This window comes from Schistocerca piceifrons, chromosome 2 (genome assembly GCF_021461385.2).
Source record: "Schistocerca piceifrons isolate TAMUIC-IGC-003096 chromosome 2, iqSchPice1.1, whole genome shotgun sequence".
NCBI classification, from domain to species: Eukaryota; Metazoa; Arthropoda; class Insecta; order Orthoptera; family Acrididae; genus Schistocerca; species Schistocerca piceifrons.
Genome location: NC_060139.1, coordinates 740,427,978 through 740,455,254, shown reverse-complemented (window position 1 = coordinate 740,455,254; position 27,277 = coordinate 740,427,978). Strand labels below are relative to the sequence as shown.

Below are 27,277 nucleotides of genomic sequence, written 5' to 3'. Positions count from 1 at the left end.
CAGCATCAACAATCCTGTCCAGGCACAACACACTGCTATGTGACCTCAGGGGCTGTTGGTGCAGCATCTCATACCCCAGATTCTTCCCGCCAATAATTATAATTATTCCTATTGATCACATTTCCTCCTCCATCCTCATGTATTTTCACATTTTATTCTTTCCCCCTCTATTCACTTATCGAAACATATTACTTCCATACCTCATCCGTTCATTCTCTCTCAAGTTTTTGTACTTTTTTTTTTACATATTTGTGCATTTTTTACCTAGCTTCGTGTGTTTTTGCATATTTTTACGTGTTTGAGTGTATTTTTACATGCTGTTGTGTATTTTTACACATTTGTGCATGTTTTTACATGCCTTTGCATATTTTACACATATTTTCCACTATCCAGCTCCACTTACAACCAACTAACACTTTCATTTACCCATTTCCACTTCATTCCCATTTGCCCAATGTCATCCCTGCCACAATGGATTCGTGCTCCTTCTTTTTGTACCAATTAAAAAACATATCCCTTTCCCTGGCTAAACATGAGTCCACATCATATTCCTTAAACGCTACCTAAACCATGGAATCCTGCCACCCAACCCCCTCCCCTCACCCCCAATCCCCCTCCTGCACCCACTGCCCCAACAGCTTAACCACAATTTTTTTTCCTCTGGAGCCTACCATTCCTCTCACAAAGACCTTCAATGCTTCAGCTTCTGCCAGTCCTAGGTTCTCAAAATCTCGTACTGAAAAGACACATCTGCATGGCACAGGTGCCCCAGAACCACCTCTGCTCCATACACAAGACGCTGCTACTGTACAACCCCTACTACATACATCTCATTTCTGAAAATGAATCCCTTGCTCCCCAGCAGTTGAAAGAGAATTCCAGACATGACCTCCATAAGTTATCCAGCCTTCTGACATCTTACTGCCACCTTGGGGTATCACTGTCCAACCCCAATCCTATGCACAGTGTTCCTCCACATCAACCACTTATAGCACCCAGACCCTGCCTAGCTGACCTTTTCAACTTGCTACATCTCTCAAAACTCCCTACCAACACTCCACTAAGTCCTTCCCAGAACACTCCTCCACTAACTGAATACATTTCCTTCAGCACCCCTATGACATCCCACACATCCAGCTTCCACATGCTCCCCAAAACCCACAAACTCAACAATCCATGTGCCCCATTGTACCCCAGTTAAAGAATTTTGGTCCTCATTGACCAACACCTACAACTAATTGCCTAAAATCTAGCCAACCACATCAATAATACCAACCAATTCCTTCATGCCATGAACAAGAAGACGCGAAGAGACCTCCAAGAGTAGAAGCAGTATCAAGTGTAGCGGGCAAACGGAAAACTGTACCTCCATTACGTCTAAATGATTTTTTAGTAGAAGGCAGCAAGGGGAAGAAGCCCATAAGATAAATAGTGCCAGAGATATAATAGCCTCTCAGCAAAATAGTTCATCTGTAAAGAAAGACAGGTTTGATTTTATAATCTGTTATCTTAACATTGAAGGAGTAAGGGATAAAGAATTTATTGTCAATGACTTTGGATTAGAAAATAGGTTTGATATCTTTTGTTTAAGTGAACACTGGGCTAGTGAGAGTGAACTTACATTTATTAAATTTGATGATTATATTCTAGCCAGTAGCTACTGCAGAAAATTGCATTTAAGAGGTGGTGTGGTAATATATGTTAACAAGTCATTTAGCGGTACATTCAATAGATTAGATCTAGATTTTCTGTGTGATGAACAGAACTTTGAAGCTGCTGGTATAGTAATAGACAGTTTTAAGTTAGTTGTAATTTCCCTGTACAGGTCACCTAAGGGTATAACCAATGTATTTTTAGAAAAACTGGACCTGCTGTTACATGTACTTACAGATACTAGATGGATACATTATGATATTGTGATAGGTGGAGATGTGAATGCTGAATTCGATGTCACAACACAAAAACGTACTGTCACTGAACTCCAAAACCTACTAAGACAGTGCAATTTACATTCAGTCAATAACAAACCTACAAGAGAACATGCATGTCTTGACAATATTTTTGTAAATTTTAAAACAACAGAAGAATCATGTTTTGTGACAGTATTTCCGTATTCTGATCATGATTCAGTATCTTTAAATTATACAAGAAGTTCCCTCTTGATAAGAGTTATGTAAATAAGTTTGTCCCAGAAGTTGTGGTCACTAGACCAGTCACAGATGAGAAAATTGACAGGTTTCGTACGTCCCTTTCTAACAGAGATTGGTTTGGCCTGTGTTATGATGAGGCACATTATACTCTAAGCAATTATCTGCCAGCAAAGGTACTATTTGATAGGTTTCTCAAAGCATTTTTTGGACACTTTAATGACTGCATACCAATAAAGAAATGCAAAGTAACTGACAGAGTCCTAAAAGCAAAAGTTCCAAATAGACAAAATACATGGTACACAAAACAGCTGTCTACTATGAAAAATCAAGTTATGTTGTTGTACAATATTTATAAAAATCTGAAAACCAACCATGCTAAACTAGCCTATGTTAGATCTAGGAATGAGTACAAAAAAGCAATTGTGGAAGCCAAACAAGCACACAATCTCAGAAGTATTGAGAAATCCACCAATAAGTGCAAAGCAGCATGGACTCTAATAAATAGTGTCGCCAAAGATAAAAGAAGTGACAAAATCAGTATCTCTCCCCAGGAATTTAATGACTTTTTTATTAAATCAGTTGAGGAAGTAGGAAGTGCTATAATTAAACCTGAAATCAGCTCATCACAGTTACTGTCAAAAAATGTTGCTAGGTCATCAACAAACACAAGTACTTTCAATTTTTCTGAGATCTCACCTGGTTTTGTGTTAAGAATAGTGAAGCAGTTAAAATCATCAGACAGTGTAGACATATACGACCTGTCTTGTAACATGCTTAAGAAAGTAATAGACTGTATAGTGTACCCCCTAACGTATTGTATAAACAAGTGTATACTGGAGGGTTTTTTCCCTGATGAGCTTAAACTGTCTAGGGTAGTTCCAGTACATAAAAAAGGAGATAAAAATTGTGTCTCTAGTTACAGGCCAATATCCATAGTCCCAGTTTTCTCAAAAGTTCTAGAATGCATAATTTACAAACAATTATCTGTTTACTTTGATAACATAGGATTAATAAGTGGATCACAGTATGGCTTTAGGAAAAACCTGTCAACCATTGATGCCATAGACAATGTTGTTAAATACATCCATCAAGTATTTGAAGATAAATGCTTTGCCCAGGTGACTTTTTGTGACCTAAGCAAAGCCTTTGACTGTGTAGAACATACACTGCTACTCGAAAAAATGGACTTTTACGGTGTTAAAGGTAACAGCCTTAAGCTATTAAGATCATATTTACAAAACCGTACGCAAGCCGTCTGTGTTGGGAAAGAAATGTCCAGTATAGAACAAGTTGAGGTAGGTGTTCCGCAGGGATCCGTGCTGGGCCCTTTCCTTTTCCTAATAATGATAAATGACCTGCCATCATTTATCAAATCCAGAACAGTACTCTATGCTGATGATACAACATTTCTGAACAGCAGTAACGATCTTAATAGCCTTAAAACATGTGTTACAGAGACAATTGAGCAAGCTTCACTCTGGTTTAAAGCAAATGGGTTCTTGCTTAATGAAAGCAAAACCCAGCAGATGGTATTTAGTTTAAAAGACAAGTTTCCATCAGATTATCCTAGTTGTGTTAAATTTTTGGGGGTATATTTGGATGATAAACTTTCTTGGAATCCACATATTAAGTATATTAGCTGTAAATTGTCTAGGGTAATCTATTTGTTAAGGCGATTAATGCACTGTGTACCTAAAAATTATGTTAGAGTATCTTACTACTCATTTTTCCAAAGCATCATATCCTATGGCATTATTTTATGGGGAAACTCCACTTGTGTGCATGATATACTACTGCTGCAAAAGAAAGCTATTAGGATCATTACAGGCTCACCATACAAGGCTCATTGTAAACCTTTGTTTACTCAGCAAAAAATCATGACAGTAATAAACCTATATATTTATTATGTTTTAATCTACACCAAAAAGAACTTACCTAAAGTAAAACGCAGGGCAAATATACTTTGTTACAGCACTAGGACAAACAGCTCTATCTATATGCCCTACCACAGACTGTCAAAATCAGTCAACAGTTATGAACTTATGGGCCACAAATTATTTAACAAACTTCCACAAGGTATACAAAATTTACCAGAGCAACAATACAAACAAACACTTTATGACTGGTTAGTTATAAACCCATTCTACAATGTAAAGGATTTCATGACCCGTGGTATTAAACTGTAAAGTTTTTAACAATTCTGTCCTTCTATAGCATGTACTGTACTGTATTGTATTATATGTATGACTTTGTCTATTGCTGTAATGGCTTAAAGACAATAAAATTATTATTATTATTATTATTATTATTATCACCAACTCTCTACCACCCACATCCCTTCAACTCCTGGATCCCTACTCATCACTTCTGAAGCCACTTCTCTATAACCCAACACACCTCATGTTCATGGTCTTGCTGCTACTGAACACTAACTTTTCCAATGACCTTCAGACTCCAAACATACTACATCATTCACTTTAACTTTATGCTAATACACAACTACTTCTACTTTGAAAAGAAGGTATACAAACAAATATGCAGGACAGCCATGGACACCCACAAGGCACCCTTTTATACCAACCTGTTTTTGGGGAATCTAGAGTAAACCTTCATAGCCTCCCAAAATCCAAAACCCCTGGTCTGGTTAAGTTTCATTGATCATGTCTTTATGATCTGTACTCAGGGCCAAGACAACCTATCTTCATTCCTTTGCAGCCTCAACACCTTCTCACCCATCTGCTTCACCTGGTCCTGTCCAACACAGATTGCCATCTACCTGGATATTGACTTCCTCCTCTCTGATGGCTCCATCCACCCCTCTGCCCACATTACACCCACCAAGCATCAACAATACCTGTATTTTGACACCTGCCATCGCTTTCACACCACAGAAACCCTCCCATGTAGCCTGGCCAAAAAGCATCTGCAGTGAGAAGAATTCGCTAACTCAATATGCTGAAGGTCTCAGAAAGGCCTTCACAGACAGGCACTACCCCCTGACCTACTCTGCAAGCAGATCTCCCATGTTATTTTCCCTCAACCCCAAATCCTCCCACCACCCTCAAGAGCCAGCTATGAAGGAGTGTCCCGTTCATCACCAATACCACCCCAGACTGGAGCAACTGAACCACTTCCTCATAAGAACTTTGGGTACCTATCAACATGCCCTCATATGAGGGACATCATGCTCAAGACACTTCCTATCCATCCTAAAGTGGCATTACATCACCCATCCAAGCTCTACATCATCCTAGTCCATCCCTATGTCACTCTAAATCCCAACCCCTTGGAATAGGGATCATATCCATATTCCTGGGAAGATCCAAGTGAAAGACCTGTCCACCCAGCAATTCTCATTCCAGTCCTGTCATAGGCTTGTCCTACACCATCAGTGACAGGGCCACCTGTGGAAGCAGCCATGTCAAATAGAAATAAATTTTTTGCAGCTATTTGTTCATGTTGTTAAATAATTACTTCACTTATTGTAGTCGCAGTACTAAAGAGGATATTTCTACAGGACAATAATGAGTGAAAATACGTAAATTACACTAGCACCATTTTCCACAAAATTGAGTACGGTAAAGTGGGTCTTTTTTCCCACATTTCACAGCACTAGGAGCTGAACACATGTTTTGTTGTAATGTTTTGGTTTGTGCTGCCAACTGTAAGATGTTTTTGCTAAAGATCGAATGCTATTGCCAACTTTTGAGTGTAATTTTCAAAGTATCTGTGATCTGTTTGTGTATGCATTTGTGAGTATGTATGTGTCTTGGTGTTATATAATATTTATTTTGGTGAGCTTTGTGTGTGTGTGTGTGTGTGTGTGTGTGTGTGTGTGTGTGTGAGAGAGAGAGAGAGAGAGAGAGAGAGAGAGAGAGAGGGACAATTTTTATCTTATCATTTCTTTTATTAAGTGTAGTAGGGAGCCTGTACTGATGTGTGTTTGCTCATTTATCACATGTTTGTTTTCAGCAAAGGCTCTCTGAATGTGGAAGTTTTCTTGATTTGTATAAGATGTTTGTCAGGGCTGCTTATTCTCATTATTTTCATTTCTTGTTCCATGTTTGTAAAATGGTGGTTATGGTGTTTTAAATGTTCTGCAAATGTGGAATGGTTTGTTTCATACTTCCAACACCTGATATGTTCTTTGTACCACATTTTAAATTCCTGCATGTCATGACTATGTATACTGCCTCCTAACTTTGACATTCAAGTTTATATATTCCTGATCACTGGAATGTATCCCTTTTGATAGTTGGTTGGCTTAGGTGTGATTGGAGGGTTTGCCCAGTCTTATATGCTATTTGGAATCCCTATCTCTTTAGGATGTTTGCAACTCTGAGTGTTAATTTATGTGTGCAAGCCATAGTTTACCATCTGGTTCTTTTCCATGTAATCTTGTCATTGTGTGTGTTTGTAGGTTTGCAGCTTGTGAGTTCTCTTGTAATCTGGAAGTGATGTGTTTGTTTTGTATTTGTGTTTTTATTTTTTGATTGAGCCTGTGAATTACATGTGTATCATACTCTTTTCTTTTCCATAGTTTCTCTTGTTGAGTGGGAGACTGTTTAATTATATAACAAATGTCTTAATGCTGCAAGCTTCTGGTTGTGTAGATGATTAGATGTGGAATGTGTTATTGTATCTGTGGCTGTTGGTTTTCTAAAGTGTTAAATGTATGTTTGCCAGTTTCTTTTTTACTGTTATGCCAAGAAAATTTATTTGATTTTTTTTTTCTTTTTCAAGTGGGAATTTTATGTTCTGATGTCCTTTGTTGATTTCTGAGGGGAGTTCATCAATTTTTTCAATTGGCTCATCTACAAGACAAATAATGTAATCCGCATATTTGTAACAATGCATGATTTTGAAACTTTCATTGGTGGTTATCTTTCCAAATAACTGATTTTCTAGATGACTGATGAAAATGTTTGCTAATATTCCTGATATTGGGGATCCCATGGGCACTCCATCACTTTGTAGACAATAATCATTTTTGAACTGAAAGTAGTTTTGTTCGGTTGTCAGTCAGAGCATATTTATTATTTCTTTTATTGCTTCTGTGGTGGGGTTGCTGTAGGATGTGAGATTTTGTTCTGTGATTGCTATTGTTTCTGTGACAGGGATGGTGTTACACATGTTTCCTATGTTGAATGAAATCAGTGATGCTGTGTGTAGTGCCTGTAAGTTCAGGATGTGTTCTATTATGTTTTCTGTGTTTATCATGGTTCTGTTGTTTTCTATTTTATAGTGTTTTGTAATTAACTTTTGGAGATGTTTGGCTATGTGGTATGTTAGGGCTTTATTGAAGTTAATACCGGCTCTCACTGGCATACCATGTTTATGTATCTTTGGTTGACTGTGGAGCGTTGGTACTTGTGGTTTTTTTGTGTTATGTAGTATTTATGTTTGTCCATGAGCACATGTTCAATGTTTTTAAATGTTTGTTTCAGGTTTACCTGGAATTGTGTAGTTGAATCTGACTTCAGGTTTTGTATGGTGCTGGTATTTATGCATTCCTTGGTTTTTGTGATGTATTGCTCTTTGTCCATGAGTACTGTTACATTTCTTTTTTCCACTCTTGTTATTAGTATGTTGTTGTTTAAACCTTTTCATGGTCGCTGCTTCTGTTTGGTAGTTCTTATTGTGCGCTTGCTGTGTTTGTTTTATTATGCCTTTTCTTTCTTTTCTTACTAATTCCTTTGTCAGTCATATGTTTATTTAACAATTATTTTGTTGTTCTTCATGTGTAAGGATGTGTTCAGTTTCTGTTATGAAATTTGCTATGTATTGGTTGTTTACTTTGATGTTGGTACAGTGTTTCAACCATTTTACCAAGAGCATTTTTTCTTTCTAGTGTAGTTCTGTCTCTGTCAGATTAACTAAATGTGGGTAGTGTGCCATGTTCTTGTGGTACATAACAGATGTAAATGTATTTTTGTTTCTTTCTTACTGTTAATTTCATTATTTTCTGTATATGAAGACAGAAGATAATATTGCGGGGCCACATGAAGTGGCTCAAAAAGTCTGAGGGTAATTTTGTATCACACTTGCTATGGAACTGTTTAAGAATTAGTCAGATATCTATAGAATGTAAATTTTAGTGCAGTCAGAGTCAAATTGCTGTGGGCATTACAAAAGCAACTCTTGTGAATGTTAGGACAGGTGGAAGCAGCTGATGCACTAAAAGATAAAGACTATTCTATAACTTGAGAATCTGAAAGATTTAAATATCTCATAGCCAAGGAAATTATCTGCAAGATTAAAATACACAAATGCATTGTCTGTTCCTGAATAATTAGTAAAAAAACAAAGATTTACAAAAGACCTATTTGAAATTAGTTACCTTCTTCTGAATGAGAGTTGTCAAAGTGCCCAACCAAGAGGATCTGTAGTGGCTATCCCATCTTAAAGAGATACTTGTTACACCTCCTCACCCAAATCCTTAAATTATATAATATATACAGCAGACTTTAACCTGGACAGAATTCATGCACAATTCAAATTGCTACAACTGATGTACGATCATTTAATGTGCCATCTAATGGAAGAAAAATTATTGATGAATGTGGCAGGGTTAGAGAACTGCTGTAAGACATTACCCAATTGGTTATCATAATTATGACACTTCAAATGTAATCCTCGAAGAGGTCTTTCACCATCTTGCAACAACATAAAACTTGCATCAATTAACAATGACACAGTCAACTTAGCCATCTGAACTTTCTTCATGTTTCTCATGGAAACAAGTGTATCAGACAATATATTTCACACAACTATTGTTGTTTTGGTGATCAGGATGAACACCTAAGCTTAAAGTGTAAGCTTAAAGGAAAATAAAATAAAGAAGTTAATGCTGTTAATACTAATTGTCAGTATTGGTTTGAATTACCACGATCGGCAGTTTAACATCTGTGTGTGCTTGCAGGCTGAATAAGGGAAGTAGGCATGTCTCAGCTTGATGTAATAATTTATTAACGAAACCCTGTGGTTTAATAATACACTGCAATCAATATCTCATGCGAAGGTGTGAGAAAAGTTCAGTACGGTAAATTACTCCATATCTAACACACTTGGATTCACACTTTCACCAAGGAGTAGAACGTGGAACAGAAATCAACAATCAAAGAGTAAATCACATAACAAATGTCGCTTGTGTACAGCATCAGTGGCATCCAGCAGGAAAGTTTCGTGGCACTGTACTTTCAAACACTCGCCCATGTCATGGTGCTGGACGATGACAGAAGACGCCACACTAATCTATAAAATAAATTGTATATGCATGAACTGCTTGTTCATTTGAAGTATTAATTTGCATGTTTCATTTATTTTTGCATGTGGTGATGAAACTGCCACAGTTGCTCCTCCTATCCCTAAATGTTGATACTTTGTGTTTATGTCCACCTATATGCCCATATACATCGCAAGCACTTTCTTTTGCAGTCAGTATATGATTGAACCCTCTTGCCTAGGTTACATTATCATTCATTTACAACTCAAAACACCTCAGATATTTTATTGGGTGAGGTGGTGAAATTTTTGAGACAGTGTGCTAGCATTTGATAAGAGCAAATTTAAAATTACAGTCAGACCACTCCATGTTACACCTCACAAAACAACTTATGAAATGTTAAACACAATATTACTTCAGTCATTACTTCTTTCTTTTCTCTTTCACTTTATTTCTTACTGTGTAACTGTTAGACCAGAAGCTGTATCAGTTTTTGGCTATATTTGCTTTGGATAGGATTTTTTTTAAATATTTAATGTAGGAAAAGATTGACTGCTACTTACCATAAAGATAACACTATGTTGCAGACAGGCACAGTTAAAAGATACTTACACATAAGCTTTCATCCACTGCCTTTATCAGAAAAAAGAGAGACACACACCATTCATTCACACAAAAAAAGCACACCTCATGCACACATGACCGCCATCTCTGGCAGCTTGAACCAGCTAGTATCCATCATTAAAAAATAATTTTTTCATTAAGTATTACTCCGGTAATGAGCAGACCTGATTTCAGGACAGCACATCTTCACTTATAGCACATAAGCTTACATTTATAAATACAGTTACATTCATTATTAAATGAATTAATCACTCCCACAACTGCATATTGTTATGATTGTAGCAATGTGACAATTGTCTGACCATTCTGTTTCTCCAAACTACAGCATTCTGCCATCTGAATAAATATTTTTCTCACCCCACTGTGAATTACACTTTCTCTAGAATTCCTTACATTTCTTGGTGGTGTAAGGGATACCTCGATGGGCCAGCTTTATCATCACTCCTTATTTTGTAATACCTTTGCCCAGTTCCCAAACAGCTGCTACTGTTAGATAGCTAAGAGTAGCAGCAATGGAAGAGTGAAGACAGTCGGCATAAAATGTTCCAAATACTGTCAAAACTAAAGGAGAATAAGCCACCCTTTTTCCTTAACCAAACTGATCTATTCAACAAAACTTAAGGAGTCATTCCATATTATACCTGTTGTGAAATGGATAAAATTGAGTAGCTATATGTCCTTTTATATTTGGCCACATTTTTTCCTAAAACATTACAGGGTGCACCCATAAATGTTCTAGGGTGCACCAGTGTACCCAAGTGCACACTTTGAAAACCACTGCTGTAGAGTATTATGAGGAGTGTCAGTGTCTGTGACATGAAGCAATGTTAAAATGTATCACACAGTTGTCCATATTATTTTAAAAAATACACAACTTCAACAATGCACATTTTGTATATGAAACCTTTTCAACAGAGAAAACTTTATATTAGTTGCACTGATGTCTACATGTCAGTTAAATCATTCTGCTTTCTCATACATATTTGCAGAATACACACAAAGAAGTATTAATGGTGACTCAAATCTTTGTCTGTGCGACTCAACTGCAGATAAGTTTATTTTATCCTGGATGAATGGTACATGGTAGCCAGCGGATGATGCTTGAGAAAAGATACATTAAATAGACAAAATTGTAGTCAAATGGAAGAATACTACATGAACAAAAAATTATATTAAAGCATGTGGGAAAATTGATAGTTTGAGTACTCTGGAACACATAATAGAAACAATCTTTCAAAAGAAAGACAAGTAAAATACAGAGAAGAACTTTGTCTGATTTGCAGATAACAGTGACTATTACATATGTAAAAATAGTTTTTATTTATGAACACAATAATATTTTTGTTTTCAGAATGCTGCTTCTAGCCACATCATTTCTCATCCCCAGACTTATGAACTGTAGAGAAGGACAACATATGGTCGTTCTGTGTTGCACACTAATCTGGAAGTGGGTATCTGGGATAGTCAGAACCAGTAATCGAAAACAGAAATATGTTTGTGTCTGTAAATAAAAATTATTTTAATTAAAAATTGTGGAGATAACTGAAATACCATAATGGTTTGGATTAGAAAACTAAACACAGTGTTCATTGTGGTTTCAGTAACAGCTCTACCACATTTAGTACATGTATGACATGCACGGTGATTTTTCAAATGGCAGTTTCAAAAGAAAACATTAACAGAAGTGACACACTGCTTCTTTATGCTGGTCAATATTTTGAGATTTCTCTTTGATTGAAGATTGTACACAATGTAACACCTAGTAAATGGTTTGTAATATGAATCTAATATGTACCTGTAGAATGAAGAGTAGAAGCACCTTCGGAAAAATAAATTTATAAAAAGTAAAAGATGAAGAAACTGACTTGGCTAGTAAAAATGGTAGAGAAAATCTTGTGGGTTCAGCAGCAGTTGTATTGTATTTAATAAATGGTATAATGCACACTGCGATTTTCTGAATGACAAAGTTCTTAAACTGGTGAACGGAATTACAACATAGATTCTTTACTTTGGTTAAGTTGTTGACATTACAATTAAAGAACATTATACACAATATAATACCCAACACATTGTACATAATATAGAAGAACTACATGAATACATACCTGGCAACACCTTTGAGCCAGGCCTAGCCTGCAATCCACGGGCTCGTATAACTTCTACCTCCAGGTAGCCTTTCTGATAGCACATGCTGAGCTGTATGTCCCCCAGTGCTGGTGCTCCTAGCACTTGCCGGCCAACAAGCTGACCTGGACCAAGGCCATCAATGAAATCCGACAGCTGACCACCATCTTGCGCCAGCCTGAAGGAGGGTGACCACCTGTCAGTGGTTGCAGTAACTGTTGTAACATATAATCTGATTTATAAAAGAAAAATGACTCCTATGCCTGTTAGATGTGTTGCACTCATAATCTTTAGATGGAATGTGTTCTAATGAAAAATTTAAAAAGATTCAGGTTATTATAATGATCGTTTTTATGTTTTGGTTGAGATTAACTGTTAGGGACTCATACAATTCCTTGCAGTAATCTCCTTGACTTATTTCTACATCAACAAGTTTCACTCTATAGCCCTCAGGATAAAAGTGTTCATAAGAGTAGTTGTAATGAATCACAACAAATTTGACAATGTCACCTGTATATGCTGTAGCAAAAATATAAGAAAAACATTACAAACGTCGATGATGCAGATGACCAAATCTGTTTGTTGAATAAGTGACTTTTATGTTGGTGGACAAGGTAATAAATATTGATGAATTTATTATGATGATGATACTGGTAAACAGAAGACAAGCAATGGTATGATGACAGCTCTGTATTTACTTTACAGAAGAAATATTGATCAACAGAAAGACACATAAAAATAGCTGTTGATCAGCTTCCTAAATTTGATCTCTTTTATATTGCATATACAAGGTGCACATTACACTCTCTCTTCTGATATTGTAGTTTGTTTGGGTCCCAGTAACACAGTATATACATGGAGCATATGAGCATGCTCTCCAGTGAAGAATAAAAGCTTGGAAGGTTGGCAGTAATGACCATAACTATTTATGCACCAGTCTACTAATCAATATTGCTTCTGTGTAGTGTATAGAAACCTGTTCTCAAGCTACTATTGATTAATAATAGGGTTTAAAATACACTACCCATCACAGCAGAATATCTGTTATTAAATGGCTGTTCAGTGATAATTAACCACTTCAGGTACGATAATTTACCACTTACTGCAAGACATCTCTGATGTTTTCGAAAGCAGTAGTTCATTGAAAAATTTACTGATGAAAAAATTGATATCTACTAAACAAAATTGTTAAATCTGAGAAGACAATCTCACTAAAACAAAATAACACTACATATGAAATCTGCATAGAAACTACACTTTATTTTAATCTATTTTATGACTATAACATAAAATTATGTAATAAAGAATGGCAAATCCCATAAACTTTAATAGCAGGAAATAACAGCTCTTCATTTTGTTGCTTGTGGTTCATTTATGAGACATACACAAAGAAAGAGGATAAATAAATATTGTAAAAGTATGAGCAGTAATAATACTAGTACAGTTTTGCAGAATCAAATTTTAATACAGTTTTGCAGGGGAAGCTGTAAAATATTAAAGTTTAGCTAGAGTTTTCAAATGAGTAAATGTGTCATTATGTGACACAGTTTCCAGAATTGAAATCAAATTTAGATAAATATATTAACATTCACAAACAATATTACATTAAAGACTTTCAGCCACAATACTATTTATAGCTGTATGATGCACTGCATAATTTTTGATAACAGCAAAGGCATATGTTCCCATTCTACTTTACCATTACGTATTTAACAAGCAACTCCGCACATATATAAAGAACTAACACTCAGTAACTATTACTGTATGTTAAGAATATAGAGCTGTTATTTATTCCAAAATGTACAAATTATCACTCACTTTTGGAGCAAAACAGGTAAGTGAATGCACAATATTCAAGCTTGAGAGTTATTGCCATTCCTTGTATTATTATGTACACAGCACAATTTACTGGACAGAAATTTTAAAAAAGTAAAGGTATTTTTAAGAGAGAGGAAGTTGTTTGCACCTGTTAATAATATACTTTGAGAATGACTCAATGACTCAAGTGCTTTGGCAATAAGCCACATGAATATGATTCCATTTATTATTACTGACTTTTGGTTCACTTCACATTCAAAGAGAATAATAGGCAAAGGAATACTGGGTTAACATAAAAAATAAAAATTATAAAACGGTTAATTTTAACACCAGCAGGTTACACATTCCCTAACCTCCCTGTATAGGACAGCAATGTCAGCATTCCATTGGTGCCAATTTTAGTATGTGAGGCATGATAAGGCCTCTATTTATTTTATACAGTGTTTTTGTTGGGTCATCTCCCATAAATTACATCATTTCATGCAATATATAATAGGTGTACAATAGTACGTAAAATAGTTTAATAAGAATGTAGGACTTATTGTTATATGTGTTTGATAGTACAGGGTGTGTCAATACATGCAGAATTGTCTGAACTGCCACAAATGATGGTAATAATGTGATAACTGGAACAAAATTTTACAATTCTTAAACAACTGTAATTTTTAAATGTTGGGTTCCCGAAAATCTGAACATGATGTGTGTTGCTGTTTTACCTGGACTGAAATGTGAAATGCAAAACTGCTTATGTTGCTTTAACTTATGTGTTACATGTCTAGCTGAAAAGTTTTATTCATCAGCAACATTGTTTCTCCTGAAGCTGTAAGATCATCACATAATAGTACGAATGTTTGTTGCAATACCTATATTCTGTTGTTACTTGATTTTATTCTTAAATTTATGTACATACTGCATTAACAAAAATGATTAACTAAAATAATTTCAATGGCCTGTATAGTGCAGCTGTAGTATATTAATGGTCCTATCATAAAGGAAATTTACTGAAAATGATAGGAAAAAAATAACAGAAAATGATCCATTGCAAATAATGGGTATTCTTCCTAATAGATTCCATTATTTCCAGTATGACACACACAGCTAAAACAAGTGGCATTTCAAACAAGACTTGAGACAAAAGTAATCACCCTGGAATCCATTATGAGTACAAGTAAACACTACAGAGTTTCTTGTAACATATGAAAGTCTGTTGTACGTGACAGTATTATGAATAGACTCTTGCTACTAACCATATACCAGAGATGTTGAGACACAGACAGGCACAACTAAACATGTAAGCTTTCAGCCAGAAGGCCTTCTTCCAAAATAGACAACATATACATTCATGCAAGCGCTGCTAACATGCACATAACCACTGTATCTGGTTGCTGGGGCCAGACTGTGAGCAACTGCACATGATGGGAGAAGTAATCAGGGTGTTGGGGGTAGCTGAGGTAGGGAGGGGGAGGAGGAAGGGGAGGGGGAGGGAGAGACGGGTATGGATGAGTAATGGTAAAGTGCTGTTTGTGTGAAGATACGCTGATGGGGTGGACAGAGGGTAGTGCAGCTAGGTGCAGTCAGGAGGTTAGACAGCAGAGAAGGGAGTGGGGGTGGGGGGGAGTAAAAAGACTGTGGGTGCATTGTGGAAAAGAAGGCTGTGGAGTGGGAATAGGGAAGGGAATAGGTGTGTGATGGACAAGGCCTAACAAAGGTTGAGGCAAGGACGGTTACAGGAATGTAGGGTATACTGCAGGGACGGTTCCCATCAGGGCAGTTCAGAAAAGCTGGTATTGGTAGGAAGGTTGCAGATGGCACAGGTTGTGAAGCATTTAGTAAAATGAAGAATGCTGCTTTGGGCAGCGTGCTCAGTAACACAGTGGTCCAAGTGTTTCTTTGCCACAATTAGTTGGTGGCCACTAATGTCAACAGAGAGCTTGTTGGTTGTCATGCCCATGTAGAGTAATGCACAATTTTTGCAGCTTAGCTTGTAGATCACAAGACTGGTTTAACAGGTAGCCCTGTCTTTGATGGGACAGGTGATGTTTGTGACTGGACTGGAGCAGGTCATGGTGGGAAGATGTATGGGACAGGTCTTGCATATAGGTCCATTACAGGGATATGAGCCATGACACAAGGGGATGGGAGAAGGGATCATATAAGGATGGACGAGGATATTGTGTAGGTTCATTGGGAAGCTGAATACCACTGAGTGTGGGGCAGGGATGATAGTGCATACAACATATCTCATTTCAGGGCATGACAAGAGATAGTTGAAACCATGACATAGAATGTGATTCAATTGCTCCAGTCCTGGGTGGTACTGAGTCATGAGGGGAATGCTCCTCTGTGGCTGGACAGTGCGACTTTGGGAAGTGGTGGATGACTGGAGAGATAAGGCATGGGAGATCTGGTTCAGTACCATGCTGGGAGGGTAATTACGGTTTTTGAAAGCTTCAGTCAGACCCTTGGTATATTTCAAGATGGTCTGCTCATCATTACAGATGTGGCAGCCATGGGTGGCTTTGCTGTATGCAAGGCACTTCTTGGCATGGAATGGGTGGCAGTTGTCGAGGTATTGCTCATGGTACGTAGGTTTAATATGGACAGAAGTACTGATGTTGCCATCTTTAAGGTGGAGGTCAGCATCGAAGTAGGTGGCTTGTTGGGTTGAGGAGGGCCAGGTAAGTGAATGGGATAGACATTTTGAGGTTCTGGAGAATGTGGATATGGTGTCCACACCCTTAATCCAGATCCAGATGATGTCATCACTGAATCTGAACAAACCTCCTTTTTTGATGTTGACCTGCACTTCAAAGATCAGTATTTCCTTGCATATCAAACCCATCAACCAACAGCAATACCTCCACTTTCACAACTCTTACCCATACCATACCAAGAGGTCCCTTCCATTCAGCCTAGCCACCCATGGCCATTACATCTGTAATGATGGGAGTAGTCCCTCTTGAAATATACCAAGTGACTCACTTAGGCATTCACAGCCTGTTATTACACTCACAACCTTGTACAGAAACAGATCTTATCTCTCCAGTCACCCACCACCTGCCAAAGTCCCACTGTGCAGCTACAGAGGAATTTGTCTCAGTACCACCCAGGACTGGAGAACTAAATCACATTCTCTGCCATGGTTTTGACTACCTCTTGTTATGCCCTGAAATGAGAAACGTCCTGTGCTCTATCCTCCCTGCCCTCACCCAGGGTATTCAGCCATCCAGTGAACTTACACAATATCCTCATCCATCCCTATATGATGCCTTCTCCCAGCTCCTTCCCCCAGAGCTCATATCCCTGTTATAGACCCAGATGCAAAACCTGTCCCATACATCCTCTCACAATCACTTACTCCAGTCCAGTCACTAGCCTCACCTATCACATAAAAGGGAGGGCTATCTGTGAAATCAGTCATGTGATACACAAGCTAAACTGCAACCACTGTACTTCATTCTATGGGAGTCTGACACCCACAAGCTGTCTATCTGCATGAAAGGCCACCAACAAACTGTGGTCAAGAAACACCTGGAACACCCAGTTTCTGAGCACACTGACCAACAGAACATTGTTCATTTTAATGACTGATTCACCATATGTGCCATACGGAACCTTCCTTTGAATGCCAGCTTTTCTTAACTGCGCTGATGGGAACTCTTGTTGCAATATATCCTACATTTTTGTAACCCTCCTGGCTCAACCTTTCCCAGACATTGTGCCACACCCACCCATTCCCTTCCCTGTTCCTACTCCCTTTCTATTCCATAAGCACACCCATGGTCTTTTTTATCACCCTCCTCCCCCCTCTCCCCCCCCCCCCTCCCATCCTCACTGCTGTCTAACCTCCCGAATGCACCTAGCTGCCCTGTCCCACCCTCTGCCCATCTCATCGATGTATGCTCCCACAAACAGCATTTTCCCATTCCCCACCGTACCTTGCTCTTCTTCCCTCTCCCCCTCTCTGCCCCAGCTACCCTCACAACTTAGACTGCTTCTCCCATCACACACAGTTGCTCGCAGTCTGGCCCCAGCAGACAGAGGCAGTGGTCACTTGTGTGTGAGCTGTGTTTGTGTGAACATGTGTGCATATGTTGCCCATTTCGGAAGAAGGCCTTCTGGCTAAAAGCTTGGATGTGCTAATAGTCTTTTTGTTGTACCTGTCTGCGAGTCAACATCACCAGTGTATGGTGAGTAGCAATCCATTCTTTACATAATACTGTCATTATCCAATCCTGAATTTTCTGTTGTAGTAAATCTTTCTAATGTTTTTTTTTTTTTTAATTTATGTGCTTTAGCTTCTTACACTTTAAGAAAAAAGTATTTCTTTCAGTTAAAGTAGTACTTGGCAAAAATATTAACCACATACAGTAAACTGGGATATATGGGAGAGGTAAATAGGGGTAATGAAGAATACTAATTTGGTTATAAGAACATATAATCAAAAAAATAATTTGATTAATATTTTAGCTTTATCACCTCTACTAATATACTAAACAGAGTGTTACTATTGATAGCAGAATTACATGTATGTATCTGAGACAAGTGGGTTGGTTCAGTTAGAAGCATCGGATCTAATGCAGAAAACCAAATTTTGAGAAAAAAAAATTCTTTAACCCTAATTTACTTTCACTGCAATATAACTGGTTCAGAATCTCTTGCTATCATTTCTGCCCACAGTAAAAGTGAGATATAAATGGATAAATAGAAGCTCATGATTACAGAACCCATAGTGAAAAATTTTATATAGAGTTGGGGAGAAAAAGTAGAATAGGGTACAGACAAGCATCAAAACTAGCTAAGGGAACAATACATGATTCTAAATCTAAGATGTTGCATGAAGGGCAAAAAAGACAATGGTATGTAATAGATGTGACTGATCTATTTTTCTATTTGTGTTTTGCCTATTAATCTATTGTATGTGCCCTTTCCTCTTTACTGCCCTCCACCATTTGTAATTGTGAGTTGCAAAAGTACACGATCCATGTTGCTGTTAATAATGTATTCTTCCTATGCTTCACTTCCATGAGTAAATTTTGTGGACTTCATCCATGAGTAAGCAAAAACTTGTTATTTTCAGGAATATGGAGTAAAGAATTCACTTCAGTGCCAAAACAAGGAGCTATTTTCTGATATTTAAAATCGCAAAGCTGTGTAGGGCTACAACCAAAGGAATTGTCACATGTAGTAATACACAAAATGTTTCACTCATAGTATTTCTTTCAATTATGAAAATGAGCTACCACCCCCAGTTCCATAGCTCTTTTTGAGATTTTGTGTATTATTTGTATATGTAAATCTTCTGCAGTCATCTGTTGGGATATTTATTCTATCCCCAAAGTGTGATGAGCACCATTATGGTGAACAATGTAATATGGGCAATCTCACATCCTGACAAGCAATCACTGCTCATTTTTCTGTGTTGTCATGATACACACTAAACTAATATTTAAGATGAATGTGTAGAAACAAATTATGCAGTATGTGTCAAAAGGTAAGACTTCAAGATCTGTCTCAGTAAAACAGCAATTTGTGTTCATTCTCCTTGCCCTTGTATCTCTGAACAATGCAGCTGAAAACTTGGTATATAATTTGACAGTGGTTCATATCATTACCTTGTATCGATCATTGCTGTAATTATCTAATCTCCCCCCCCCTCCCCCCCCCCCCCTCCCCGATCTACACTCACTCTGTCCTCCCATTGTGCTATTCATCACTAGCAACTACAGTTTCTTCTTTTCAATCTTTGTGTCTTTTCACTATTATGACTTCTGTTGTGACCTTTCACTCTCTTCATCTTTTGCTCTTTTCTTTGGCTCATGTAATCTCAGATTTCAGTCCCTTCTCCTTGTCTCTGACTTGTGAACTGCCTTTTCAGTTATTTCAAATTTCTCATATTTTACAATTTTGTCTGTTGATAATATTTTATTATTGATTTCCCCTCATCTGCAGTGACATAGGATCTTACATGGCTTTCTTAATTAATTTGTGGTTAATGCCATATCCTGCAACCCTTTTCTCTTAACTATCTGATGAAGAAATTTCTGGTTCTGTGTGTTTCGTCTGAGGCTGCCTACTACATAGAATTACTTTTTAGCTTAATTTATTGTAGTTTCCCTGTGAAAATCCTTTTTGGGTCATAACTTTTATTATCAAATGAAAGGGGCTTGTAACAATATAATGGTTAATTTTCTTCATTTATTAGAAGGAACCAATGGTGTTTAAGTCTTGTGATTGGTGTAGGAAAAAGATATTAATTTTTATAAATCTTATTCCATTCTATCTAGAATGAATAACAACATGCTACATGGATACTGAAGGTTTCCACTATGTACTATTTATTACATTCTAATATCATAAAAAACTTACATTTTTAAGTCAGTCAACTGTTTAGGAAAAATATGAGCAACATAAGGTTCCAGGTGTCTCAGCTGGCATTCAGATAAGTATGGCATAATTATACAATACTCTTCTTCTTTACTAACAACTTTTTAATAGTCTTCCTCATATGGCATGTTGTTGTGCTCTTCAGTCCGAGACTGGTTTGATGTAACCCTCCATGCTACTCTATCCTATCATCTCCAAATAACTACTGCAACTTATATGTTTTTGAACGTACTTACTATATCACATCTCTTGGTTTCCCTCTGCAATCCACCCTCCCCACACAGGCACACTAACCTTCCAATACTAAATTGGTGATTCCTTGATGTATCAGAAAATGTCCTATCTGTTGATCCCTTCTTTTAGTCAAGTTGGGCCACAAATTTCTCTTTTCCTGAGTTCTTCTCAGTACCTCCTCATTAGTTACATTATCTACCCATTCAATCTTCAGCATTCTTCTGCAACATCACATTTCAAAAGCTTCTACTCTCTTCTTGTCACAACTGTTTATCATCCTCATTCCACTTACATACAAGGCTACCCTCAAGACCCTCAGAACACTAAATCTATATTCTGTGTTAACAACTTCCTTACCTTCAGAAACGTTTTTCTTGCCACTGCCAGTCTACATTTTACACCCTCTCTACTTTGCCCATCATCAGTTATTTCACTGTCCAGATAGCAAAGCTCATTTACTACTTTTAGTGTCTCATTTCCTAATCCAATTCCCTCAGCGTAGCTTTATTTATTCTGACTACATTCCATTACACTTGTTTTAGTTTTGTTGATGTTCTTTTTATATTCTCCCTGCAAGACAGTGTCCAGTCCAATGCACCACAGCATTATGCTTACTACCTGAGCCCCATCTTATTCTGTTACTCGCTCCTGTGAACGGGAACGCGTTATGCAGGTCTTGGAGTCACTTGTGTCCATTTATAAAAGTTTTTACTGAGTTTAATGAAGGTGATGTTGGCTGGATATATTCAACGATGCCCTTTGGCTACACTGACTGAGAAATACCAAATTAAGATAACCTGAAGATGCCTAAATAAGGTGAAATGCGTAGTTGAAAAATAAAAAACTAAAATTGCAACCAAGACTGTTTTTAACCAATACTGTTAAGCACTGGTTTGCTGTATGCCACATATGGATTGGAAGAACTATGATACTTCCACTATGGTGCAACATTTGCATGCAATGGGGAAAGGTAAAAAACTGCGTATATGGGTACTGCTTCCTCTAAGCCAAAATAAAAAAATCAGTGGGTGCATCTCTGCTTGCCCATCATCAATTGTCTCGTGAACAACACTGAGCATTTCTATCCTGTATCATTACTGGCGACACGAAATTGTGTCTTTATGCTAACATAAGGAAAAGAAAGGAACAATTGAGCACAAACAAAGCAGCAACTCCACACACAAAGACCTGTGTGCATCCACAAAGATAATGTTACGCATCTGGTAGAACATCAATGGTGTGGTGTACTACAAATTTCTTCGCCGAGGTGGGACCATCACTGTTGACATTTATTGTTAACAACAGAGTTGTCTTGCAGATGCAGTCCAACAATAATGACCAGGAATATTGCATGAAGTGATGCTATTCCATGATAATGTCTTCCCACGTCTGCTAGACTGACCAAAAAAAAAGTAAATACAGCAGGTGGGTTTGTAAGTCATTCTGCACCCACCTTATTCACCTCATCTCACACACTAAAATTTTCACATTATTTACTTTCTATCAAAGAACCTTCAACAAACTTCCTTTCCAGATGAAAATGTGCTCCAAACGAGGCTCAACAAGTTCTTTGCCTTAGAACCACGTGATTCTACAGTGGAAGAATCAAAAAGCTATCCCTGCATTGGCAGACTGTTGTAAATATTGAAGGTGGGTATATGTTACTGATGACTAAAGTCTCTGTTATGTGTACCCACTGCCTTAGTTAAACTTATGGGAAACTGCTACAAACTTACACGCCAACCTAATACTTCATACTTTCTCTGAAAATATATTTTATAGAGAAAATTTGTTGCACAACGGTTTTTTTCCTTCTTGGGTGGTCCATCTAAGACCCATGTGCCAATTTGAGTTTCTTATTCATTACTCTCTTATTTTTCTTCTTATCTTCTGAGCAATTCATACCAGTTTTCTTCACTTTTCTACCATAGAATCCTTCCATGTTCAATACTATTTCCCAAAACACTACTACCAGTTGTTTGTTCAGTTTTTATATTTTTTTCTAGATAATTTTTTCTTCATGGGTCCAACTTTATGTAGGCTTCTTACCCCAGAAATATTTGAAGATCTTTTTAGTTAACCTACTGTCCTAAAAGTACCAGTCTTCTTTTTTCTAATTACTTATGACATGTTATCTATATTTTGATGAATTTCATCATTACTAAGTAATTTCCAATCTCCCATATTTTTTGTGGGCCTGATATGTTCCTAATGATTTGATTTTCTAGTATTTCCAATTTATCTAAATTATAATTTAATGCTAGACATTTACTTGGATATAAACACTCTGATTCTGCTAATTCCTTATTTATGCAGGCATTTTTTTTTGTGGCAATAGGCTTTGGTTATACCATGTAGCCTTCCCGTTTTATATATCTTTTCCTCTATAGCAGCTTTTTCCAAACCACTCTACTGAATTATCACCCCAAGATATTTAAACTTTTCACTTTGGCCAATGTCTAGTTTCAGAAATTTCAGTGCATTTTTAATGTTTGTAAAAAATTTGGTTTCCTCTGCAGAAGTTCTTAAATCTGTTCTGTTGGCTATTATTCTAAAACATGAACTTGTGCTATAGCAGATGTTAGAAATTCAGAAATCTAATCTGAAAATGAAAGATAATGTATTCCATCAATATTGTTCCATATTTCAAACCTTACTGATGAAATCTTATATTCAATCAGTTTTTTATTACAAATTCTCTCTATTTTTTCTAATAGAACATAATTATAAATAAATCGTGACAGGCCATCACCCTTCCATATGCCCGTGTTTATTTCAAAGGACTGAAGTATTTCTCCCATAAATTTAACTTCAGCTACTGTGTCTGTAAATGTTTCATGAGTTAGATTTGCTAATTTAGACTTAACAAAAAATTCTCAACTTATTTTATTTATAGTTTGTCTGTCAACAGGATTGATCTGTAATATAGCCACACATATGTCTATTAATTAAGTAGATAAAGTTTGAGCAATGTATTCAAAATTGAGAAAAATTTTTGCCAAGTAATAGCTGGTCTTTCTTATGAGCTCTGAATCTGTTATAGGCGTATCGTTATCCTCAGGAGTAAGTTCTTTTACATATAACACCATTAAAGGTTTTAATGGTTATATTAATCCAATTCCTAATGTAAAGGTAGCTGCTGTTATGTATCTATATTTCCACACACGCATGTGCATTACCATCAGCAATGCTCGGTACACAGCTGCTCTCTGCGTTTAGTTCCAGTGCAGCTCTCGTTGTCTACCGACCTCATCCGCACAGTGGGGCCTGCTGTAGCTTTATGACTGGTTACTACGGTGCCACAGTTTTATACTTGACACGGCCAAACTTTAGCATGCAATAGTTTAGTGTCACTGGCTTTTGAAGAAGGCCAAATTATTTTGGCTGAAACCTGGGTAAAGATTGGTTTCTCTTTGCAACTGAGGCTGATGTATAACATGTTCAATTATCACATTTGCTCACAGGGCTGCACTATGTTAAAAATTCCAAGTTTGCTATTTTGATTTATGAAACAGATGCTTGGAATTTGGTATCCCTTCAGTTTGTCCTTAAATGTCTGATAAAAATCATGGGTGTTATTTTTTGAAAAATTTGTATCAATTTCTGCAAGTCTCTTCATGTCAAAACTCCCTTTAGTTCTTCTAATTAACCTTGCTGTTTAAACTGATCACAGTATTCAGTTTTTCTTGAGCATTTCCATTTATTCTATTTTTGTCACTCCGTTAAAGCATCTTCATACACCTCATTTCACCATATTTTCTTTTTGATTGTTCCATATTTTTTCTGTGCAGTATTATTAATTTTTTGGATAAGTCTCATGAGTTAGCATGTTTAGCTATTTTAATGTTGTCTTGATATTTCTGAACTGATTCTTTTCCTGCAGTTTGTCTGTGTGTATTATATTTTATAAGTTTTCATAATTTTTGTTTTATTTTATTTGGTAGGAGTTTAAGCTTCATTTTAGAGAGGTAATGATCAGAATCAAATTCACCATACCTTATTATTTACATATTCATAAATTCATCAGTACTTTTTTGAGAAACAGCTATGTGATCTAATTGAAATTCTCCCAATACCATGTTTGGAGATATCCATGTTTTCTTGGAAGCTTCCTGAAGAGGGTCAACAGTAATTTCAGGTGAGTACTTTGACATAAGACTGATGAGTCTCATGCCATTTGTGCTGGTTCTTTTGTAGACTGAATAATACCCTATTATGTTTCTAAATTAGTGTTCTCTATCTGTTTGAGCACTGATGTCATCCAAAAGTAATATGATGTTCATCTTCAGTATTTTGGATATCTTGGTTTCTTAAAGATCCCTAAATTTTTCTATTTTTCCGGAATTCTTGCAGGCATCTTAATTTATCAGTGCATGAGAAATAACAAGTGTGTATTTTTCATTTTTGCATGTAATTGATGGGACAGATAATCTTTCTGTGGAAGATTTGAATTCTGTTACATTCTTTATTATACTTTTATGACCATAGAAATCTGTATCCAGTAATGGAATCTCTTTCATAATATTGTCTGCCTTTGAAGATTCTGTAGTTAAAAGTAATTCTTACTTTTTCTTATGGGAATCTGGTTTCTAGAGCTGCTAGAACTTAAATTTTATTTTCCCCTGAAAGTATTTCTATTTTTGTTTACCAGTTCTGAGTAAAGAATTTACATTTAAAGTGCCCGAAAAGAATTTCTATTTAAATTGTATTTTAGGAGGATTCCAAAATTGCTCAAACTCAAACCTCTCATTGAAGTTGTTGCCACTGCCCAGAATCTTTTGTCATAATGCATTGGATGATGTAGTGGTGGAGTTTTCTCTCTAATTACCACTTCAGTTAGTGAATTCATCTGGTTGACTTTCCATAGTACAACTGACATTGTAGAAAATACAATTATTATCAAATAACCTCTATATCCATCTTACACTTCTGAAGTGTTGTGTGATGCAAACATAGCATTTCAGGACATTATAAATCAAAGGGTGAAGCCAATAGATTTCATTTGTTGAAGAAAACCTTCCTTGTGTGAGCAAATCACATTGAACATTCAGTGTAGAGCTGTTTTGTACAAACAATTCTTTAGTTTCTCACCAGTTTTCCGCAGTTTAGATGTTATTTTGGTAATACTTTTTTTTCTTTTCTTTTCTTTTTTTCTCCCTTGTTCTACTGTGTATCAGTCTACAAAGAATTCTTATGTGAGTAAACTTCAACGATAGTGTGATCATTGAAAATGAAAGCATGCTTACCTTGGCAATATAATAATCATCACTTTCTAAATACGTGAAAGCACAACACAAATTCTGTCATATCCACAACTTCCTCCTTCTCTGTAGTGCCATTTCCTAAGTAATTAAGAACATTTCCCATTCACCCCTAAAACGATTGTCTCCTATTTCCCAATGACTTAAAACAGCATTTTACGTACACACCACCAGTTCTTCCTACAATAAATCATTATGCAGTTTCTACACATTTATGTCTTTGCCAATTTGCCTCTGATTCTTTTTGCTTCTTGTCATTTTCAGATCTGAAGATCTTGTTGGTCAATCTATCTATGAAAAATTCATCAACAAGAGCAGCTCTCCTGTTGATTTCATTTCTAAACCTGTGTGCCAGATTCTCTTGGATACCTTGTGCGTTCTTGTATCTTCTTATCTTGGATACTAAGATTCCATAATAATATACTCATATAAATGAATAAATAAATAATAATAATAAAAAGTTACTCCGATTGTCAACAGTTTATGGCTATGCCATGCTATGATTATAAACAGAAGTAAAATATCATCAATGTAAATATATATAATACACGACATACTCCTCAGCCTCAAACATGTATAAGGGCACATCAATGACTGTAACAAACAATATGTAGACAATAGTGTTGAAGGTAATAACATATTCCATCCCGGACTAAAGGCAACAATATTCCCCTGTGCTTTGGCACATCATAACAGCAATTTTTATGCCAAATGCATTTCATACTGATCTGAATTCTAGATTATTTTCTCACAGCCCAATTTTTATATCAACTACATTTCATATTGATACAGATTCTAGATAATTTCTGTCAAATCCCAATGAAAGAGTTACTTCATGAATAGTGAATTAATGTCCAAAAGTTAAGCAAATCTAGGAAGAAGAGGAAATTAGTAAGTGAAAAGGTGAATGATCATTGTCAATAATATAAAGAATTCAATCAAACCAAAATTTTATTTTCAGGAAGCTAGTCACTTCAGTCACAAAATGCAGTTCAAGGAAACAATGAGAACAATAGCGGTTAAAAAAGATTCAAGAAACAGCCACACAACAGAGGAATCTACATGGGACTGGTGACTTTTATTCCTCTCCATATCAAAGACCAGCAACAGAAGAAAGACTCTTAGATTGTATCAACTCAATAGAGGCCGTTACAGTTTAATGCCATGCTATGTACCAGATGTTTAGAGTACTGTGAATCATCAACAAAAGAAAGTATGTGATCTTCAGAGATAAAGCTTTGACCAGTTTACAGAATTATTCTCATTTGCTCAGTTGTGTGGACGTAAAGCAGTAGCTGATGCAAGCACAGGAATATTGTCAGTTGCAGAACAGTTTGGAAATGGTGGACTCCTAATTGAGACACCATTTTGAAAGGGGATTTAGATATTTAATTGTTGGTTACTGTTCAGATGAAGTCTATTGTTGCTGTTGGTGTATTCAACTCTTGGACTCC

The 27,277-nt window shown here is 36.6% G+C and overlaps 1 protein-coding gene across 1 annotated transcript in view; it reads right to left on the bottom strand.

Annotated features, from left to right (window-relative positions):
* Window positions 1–27,277, bottom strand: part of LOC124775814 (regulating synaptic membrane exocytosis protein 2-like) — a 966,162-nt gene that overhangs the window by 242,884 nt on the left and 696,001 nt on the right. The window contains exon 19 of the mRNA XM_047250647.1: window positions 12,105–12,319. Coding sequence (XP_047106603.1) covers window positions 12,105–12,319 — 215 coding nt within the window. The remainder of the gene's footprint in view (window positions 1–12,104; window positions 12,320–27,277) is intronic.